At 51.1% G+C, this 7500-nt stretch overlaps 1 protein-coding gene across 3 annotated transcripts in view; it reads left to right on the top strand.

The window, feature by feature from the left end:
- Window positions 1-7500, top strand: part of LOC133621802 (protein tweety homolog 3-like) — a 54796-nt gene that overhangs the window by 17432 nt on the left and 29864 nt on the right. For all 3 annotated transcript variants that reach the window (XM_072916084.1, XM_061984166.1, XM_061984165.1), the window contains exon 3: window positions 6668-6864. In XM_072916084.1, coding sequence (XP_072772185.1) covers window positions 6668-6864 — 197 coding nt within the window. The remainder of the gene's footprint in view (window positions 1-6667; window positions 6865-7500) is intronic.

Here is a 7500-nt window from a genome sequence, read left to right as displayed (position 1 = left end):
AAGCATTCGGGTGGCACTCTGACCGGGTCGCTGGGGTCAAACGTGAGGGGGATGAACTGGAGGTCCTTGAACGCCTCGGGAAAGAGGCTGGCAGGGTGGTTGTTTGCAAGGACAACACAATACGTTGGCAGGGAGAGTGCAAGGACGAGTCAGTGCAGTGGAAGTGATCGATCCTGTCAGCACACGCACACACACACACACACATACACACACACATACACACACACTTTTAAAAGGACAGATTGAAAGTAGATCATGATGCTTGGCCGTTTGGCCCCTCCCCCACTGTACAAGCCAATCTGGAGGTAGCCTCAACGCACACACACACACACACACATACACACATACATACACACTCATTCACGTACACTCTCTCAGCCGACGTGCTTATTAGAAGCTAATTGGCCCCCGCTTAATCTCCCTTGATGTGGCTCGACACTTTAATCTCACGGCCGTCATACATCCAGGGAGGAGAGTCAGGTGGACGCGACAGTCAGAGTTTTGTTTTTCATGAAGAAGCTACAGCCTGCGGGCCCGATACTGCCCGCCACCGTCCAAAATCCGGCCGCGGGTAGTCCCGAGTAAAAAATGTGTTTACATTTTTTTTTAATGATAATTCATTTCTAGCTCATCCATCAATCTATTTTCTACCGCTTGTTACTCTCGGGGTCTCCTCGCCGCTCAGGCAAACCCAATGCGGCCCCCGGGTTAAAAAGTTTGGGCGACCCCGACTTCAATCAATCAATCAATCAATCAATCAATGTTTATTTATATAGCCCTAAATCACAAGTGTCTCAAAGGGCTGCACAAGCCACAACGACATCCTCGGTACAGAGCCCACATAAGGGCAAGGGAAAACTCACCCCAGTGGGACGTCGATGTGAATGACTATGAGAAACCTTGGAGAGGACCGCATATGTGGGTAACCCCCCCCCCCCCCCTCTAGGGGAGACCGAATGCAATGGATGTCGAGTGGGTCTAACATAATATTGTGAGAGTACAGTCCATAGTGGATCCAACATAACAGTAAGAGTCCAGTCCACAGTGGGGTCAGCAGGAAACCATCCCGAGCGAAGACGGGTCAGCAGCGCAGAGGTGTTGCCAACCGATACACAGGCGAGCGGTCCACCCCGGGTCCCGACCCCGGACAGCCAGCACCCCATCCATGGCCACCGGACCTGTGTGTCTCCCCCTCCACAAGGGATAGGGGGGAGCAGAGGAGAAAAGAAAATAATTTTGTTTCGCTAAAGGGGAGGAGGAAAGAGCCAAGGGGAGCCCTAATCGGAAGCTATCCCATCCATCCACCCATTTTCCACCCCTTGTCCCTCTCGAGGCCACTTACATTGGCCACCATGCAGCCTACATGGACCGTCATATGGACCACCGTGGGGTCTACATGAGCCACCGTGGGGCTTACATGGGCCACCGTGGGACCTACATGGGCAACCGTGAGATCTACATTGGCCTCCATGCAGCCTACATGGGCCGTCATATGGGCCACCGTGGGGCCTACATGGGCCACCGTGGGGCTTACACGAGCCACCGTGGGACCTATATGGCCCACCATGCGCCCTACATGGGCCGTCATATGGGCCACCGTGGGGCCTACATGGGCCACCGTGGGGCTTACATGAGCCACCGTGGGGCTTACATGAGCCACAGTGGGACCTATATGGCCCACCATGCGCCCTACATGGGCCGTCATATGGGCCACCGTGGGGCCTACATGGGCCACCGTGGGGTTTACATGAGCCACCGTGGGACCTATATGGCCCACCATGCGGCCTACATGGACCGTCATATGGGCCACCGTGGGGCCTACATGGGCCACCGTGGGGCCTACATGGGCCACCGTGGGACCTATATGGCCCACCATGCGGCCTACATGGGCCACCGTGGGGCCTACATGGGCCACCGTGGGGTTTACATGGGCCACCGTGGGGCCTACATGGGCCTTACATTGGCCACCGTGAGACCTACATTGGCCTCCATATGGGCCACCATGCGGCTTACATAGGCAGCCTACATTGGCCGTCATATGGGCCACTGTAGGGCTTACATGGGCCACCGTACGACCTAATTGGGCCACCGTGCGGCTTGCATGGGCCACCGTGGGGCCTAAATGCGCAACCGTCAGACCGACATTGGCCTCCATGCAGCCTATATGGGCCACCGTCGGGCCTACCTTGGTCACCGTGGCGGGCCACCGTGGCGGGCCAATGTGCGACCTATATGGGCCACCGTGCGGCCTACATGGGCCCCAATGTGGCTTACATGAGCCATCGTGGGGCCTAAATGGGCAACTGTGAGACCTACATTGGCCTCCATATGGGCCACCATGCGGCTTACATGGGCCACCTACATTGGCCACCATGTAACCTACATGGGCGACCGTGGGGAATGCATGGGCCACCGTAGGGCTTACATGGGCTACCTTGAGACCTACATTGGCCTCCATATGGGCCACAATGCGGCTTAGATAGGCCGCCTACATTGGCCGTCATATGGGCCACCGTAGGGCTTACATGGGCCACCGTACGACCTAATTGCGCCACCGTGTGGCTTACATGGGGCCTAAATGGGCAACCGTGAGACCTACATTGGCCTCCATGCAGCCTACATGGGCCGTCATATGGGCCACCGTTGGTCCTACGTTGGCCACCGTGGGGCTTACATGGGCCACCATGCGACCTATTTGGGCCACCGTGCGGCCTACATGGGCCCCAATGTGGCTTACATGGGCCACCGTGAGCTTACATGGGCCACTGTGAGACCTACATTGGCCTCCATATGGGCCACCATGCGGCTTATATAGAGCACCTACATTGGCCACCAAGCAGCCTACATTGGCCGTCATATGGGCCACCGTGGTGCCTACATGGGCCACCGTGGGGCCTACATGGGCCACCGTGGGGCTTACACGAGCCACCGTGGGACCTATATGGCCCACCGTGGGGCCTACATGGGCCACCGTGGGGCTTAAATGGGCCACCGTGGGGCTTACATGGGCCACAGTGGGGTTTACATGGGCCACAGTGGGGCTTACATGGGCCACTGTGGGGCCTGAACGAGCAACCGTGAGACTAACATTGGCCTCCATATGGGCCACCATGCGGCTTACATAGAGCGCCTACATTGGCCACCAAGCAGCCTACATTGGCTGTCATATGGGCCACCGTGGTGCCTACATGGCCCACCGTGGGGCCTACATGGGCCACCGTGGTGCCTACACGGGCCACCTTGGGGCTTACACGAGCCACCGTGGGACCTATATGGCCCACCGTGGGGCTAACATGGGCCACCGGGGGCTTAAATGGGCCACCGTGGGGCTTACATGGGCCACAGTGGGGTTTACATGGGCCACAGTGGGGATTACATGGGCCACTGTGGGGCCTGAACGAGCAACCGTGAGACTTACATTGGCCTCCATATGGGCCACCATGCGGCTTACATAGAGCGCCTACAGTGGCCACCAAGCAGCCGACATTGGCTGTCATATGGGCCACCGTGGTGCCTACATGGGCCACCGTGGTGCCTACACGGGCCACCTTGGGGCTTACACGAGCCACCGTGGGACCTATATGGCCCACCGTGGGGCTAACATGGGCCACCGTGGGGCTTAAATGGGCCACCGTGGGGCTTAAATGGGCCACCGTGGGGCTTACATGGGCCACTGTGGGGCTTACATGGGCCACTGTGGGGCTTACATGGGCCACAGCGGGGCTTACATGGGCCACTGTGGGGCCTGAACGAGCAACCGTGAGACTTACATTGGCCTTCATATGGGCCACCATGCGGCTTACATGGGCCGCCTACATTGGTCACCAAGTAGCCTACATGGGCGGTCATATGGGCCACTGTGGGGCTTACGTTGGCCACTGTAGGGCCTGCGTGGGCCACAGTCGGGCCTACTTAGTGTACCCCTGGGGGGAACTTGACAATTTCAAGAAATGCTCCATTTCTACATTCAATTTGACATCCAGAAGGACTTAAGGCTTGTGCCCAAGCTCAGAATCACTATACAGTAGCTGCTGGTAAAAGTGGTTAAGAAAATTAGTCAGGTATTTAAAATAGGATTTTGAAGTAAGTACTTCCAGCCTCATACCTGCAGCGGCCCCCCAGGTAAATAGAGTTTGAGACCCCTGGTTGAGACGCTGCAGTGTTTACAAGAAGGAGAATGCAACAATTTCAAAACGATTCATTAGGTGTATTTAAAAAAATATATATTGTTTTTATTTTTTTACTAAGATTTTGACTTATTTTTTTAATGATTTACTTTTTTTTCTTTAGGCATATTAATATCTGATGCTGGTTTGCCAGTACTGTAACCTGGTACGTGTGTAATATCGTAATACCGATTTTAGGAAGGACGGACATTCTCCTTTACTGCATGTCTGTGAATGCAACACAAGCCCTTTCGTGTCTGGTCTTCAAGGTAAACAAGCGAGACTGTCATGTGATGGACATGTGACTAGAAATAAAGCCTGTTGAAGAACAACTACATGAAGACTTTGCAAATGATCAGACAGTAGAAGAATTAAGTTTGGATTCCGCGGTGCTTAACGCGTGTTTGTGGCGTTAAGCCGCTGCCGTCGATTTTAAAGTCCTTAGGGGATGAAACAATGCATTAGCGGCGTGCGAGGTCTCTGGTGGTAAGCCTATAGATAATAGTCTCGGGATAATGTCAGGCCAGGAATCTGCGGCGCTTATCTCCCTTTCGTCTCCTATCAGGATCAGCTCCCCCCACCCGCCACTCGTCGTCTTCTTCTAGGTCAGGGGTCGGCAACCCAAGACGTTGAAAGAGCCATATTGGACCAGAAATACAAAAAACAAATCTGTCTGGAGCCGCAAAAAATGAAAAGCCGTATATAAGTCTTGTAATGAAGGCAACACATGATGTAAGTGTTTATATTACCTATATTAGCCTCCTATCAAATTGACTTTAAAAGTCTTATATAAGTGTTATAATGAAGGCAACACATGACGTAAGTGTCTATATTAGCTATATTAGCCTACTATCAAAATGACTGTGTCGCAGGCTGAAGCAAATCTTCGTTGACAGAAATGTTGAAATTTTATATTTATTCTACACATTTTTACAACATTAGAAAACATTAGTAAATCACAGGCTACTCAGAAGGTGAGATAACTCCTGGAAATTACTGGCTTTTAATGGCCAGAGGTATAGATGTGTGTGTAGCAGGCTGTCTTCTTTTAATAGATTTGTTACAATCTTTGGCAAGCTAGGTCATATTTGCTGTGATCTGGAACAACATGGCACACAACTATCTGAAATGTAGCCAATATTACTGTAGGAGTCGCTTCCTAGCGGTTCCCCTGCCACATACGTCACAAGTTTTAATGGTCCTCAATAAGCTCATCAATAATCTTTTCAGATATACAGGACTTTTCAGTCTCTCCAAGTCCTCTCAGTCCTTCCTCTTCCTGTTCCCGGCCGCTACTGTTAAAGACAACAGGTGATTAGACAAATCGTACCACCTGGGAAATCTAATCACCTGTTCAGCTGTCTGTCGGTGCGCTGTCCTCAGCACCTTGGACAGGGGCGGTGACCTCCACTCCTGCAGGCAGCGCTGGCCATGCCTCCCTCCACAATTACATACAGATAATGTGTCATGAGACATGCAAAGCTAAATTATATACAAAGAGGATACCAGTAAAGGATATTAAATGAGCTCAAATATAGCTACAAATGAGGCATAATGATGCAATATGCACATACAGCTAACCTAAATAGCATGTTAGCATTGATTAGCTTGCAGTCATGCACTGACCAAATATGCCTGATTAGCACTCCAACAAGTCAATAACATCAACAAAGCGCACCTTTGTGCATTCATGCACAGTATAAAACTTTTGGTGGACAAAATGAGATAAAGAAGGAGTGGAAGATTTTACATGTAAAAAAAAAACCTGTTGCGTCACAGTCCACACTATGGTGAGTTCAAGAACCGCCAAAATTAGTAGGACAAAACGATGTTCACCAAATTCTCTCATCAGTGAAGCATACACACAAACATATTAAGCAGTGGGATTTCTAACAATTGGGAAGGTTTGTGTCATGTTTGTCCTCAAACAAAAAACATACTAAAACAAACAAAAGAAATGTCACCCCATCTTTTTCCACTTTCAATCCTTTTTAAAAAATGCTCCAGAGAGCCACTAGGGCGGCACTAAAGAGCCGCATGCGGCTCGAGAGCAGCGGGTTGCTGATTCTCATTCTAGGCCGAGTCAGAGAAGGGAAAAAAACCACCAGCTGATTTCTCCGGCTCAGCTCAGCCCGACTATTATGAGAGTCTTGCTCGGGGGTAGGGGGGCTGTGTTGGTGACGATCCAGAGTGGAGTCCTGAGAATGTTCCGGCTCCTTTGTCTCCTCAAGCGGGTCCACACCAACGGACCGGGGGAACCGGAACCTTTTCTGGAACAGTCTGGTGTTCTCAGCATGGTCCTGCCTTACAATGACTTTCCCAGACGGTCCCACGGGCGGGGGGCGGGGTTGTGTGTGGACCGACCCTAAGCAATATTGTTATGGTTTCTTTTCTCATCGGTCTTTTTAACACGGCAAAAAAAAAAAAAAAGCCACAATGTGTTCCATTTTACGTCTTTCTTGTGTCCTCCTAACGGCAACAATCTTTGTGTGGCTTCCTAGTCGGTGCTGCTGATCGGAGCCGTGGCCCTGCTGTGTTTGGGCCTGGACCTCCTCTTCCTCCTCTTCTACTCCTTCTGGCTTTGTTGCCGCCGCCGCAAGAGCGGCGAGTCCTCGCACTCCCACACGCACTCCCAGCAGCCCAGCGCCGACTGCTGCTGCACCGCCTGGTGCGTCATCATCGCCACCCTCGTGTGCAGGTGAGAGCTTCTCCCTTTCCCGCTATCCCGTCCCTCGGAAGCTAACGTACAAGAGTTCCACCACACACACACACACACACACACACACACACACACACACACACACACACACACACACACACACACACACACACACACACACACACACTTTCTTGTATGTGTTACTTTCTTGAGACCCCCGAAAAATGCCTACCTCTTTAGGACCACCGTTTCCAGATATATAAAGATTTGTATTCAGAACATGAATAATATATACATACTATGCAAATATAAAAAGGTAAGCTTTTATTACTTTTAAAACCGATACAGAGTCAATTTGGTCCTCATATGGAAGGTACTTTTCTTTGTTGATGTCTCAAGAAGGGTAGAAATACAATCACCCCCCCCCTCCCCCACACACACATACACATACTGGTTATCATTTGGAATGGGGACCAAGTTTTTGATCATCACTTGTGGAGGCATAAATAAAATGGTGTAAAATGGCCACTGCCCAGTTACACGTCTTTAAATCTCTGGATTGATGAAGTAATGTGCTGATCATTCTTACTGGGGACCCTGGGGAAAAAGAGTTTGTATGGTTCATGGGGACCAAATTTAAATAATGTTGCATAATTCACAGAAATTTGTACGTGA

Source organism: Nerophis lumbriciformis, linkage group LG25 (assembly GCF_033978685.3).
Source record: "Nerophis lumbriciformis linkage group LG25, RoL_Nlum_v2.1, whole genome shotgun sequence".
NCBI lineage: Eukaryota > Metazoa > Chordata > Actinopteri > Syngnathiformes > Syngnathidae > Nerophis > Nerophis lumbriciformis.
This window is presented reverse-complemented; position numbering and strand designations above follow the sequence as displayed.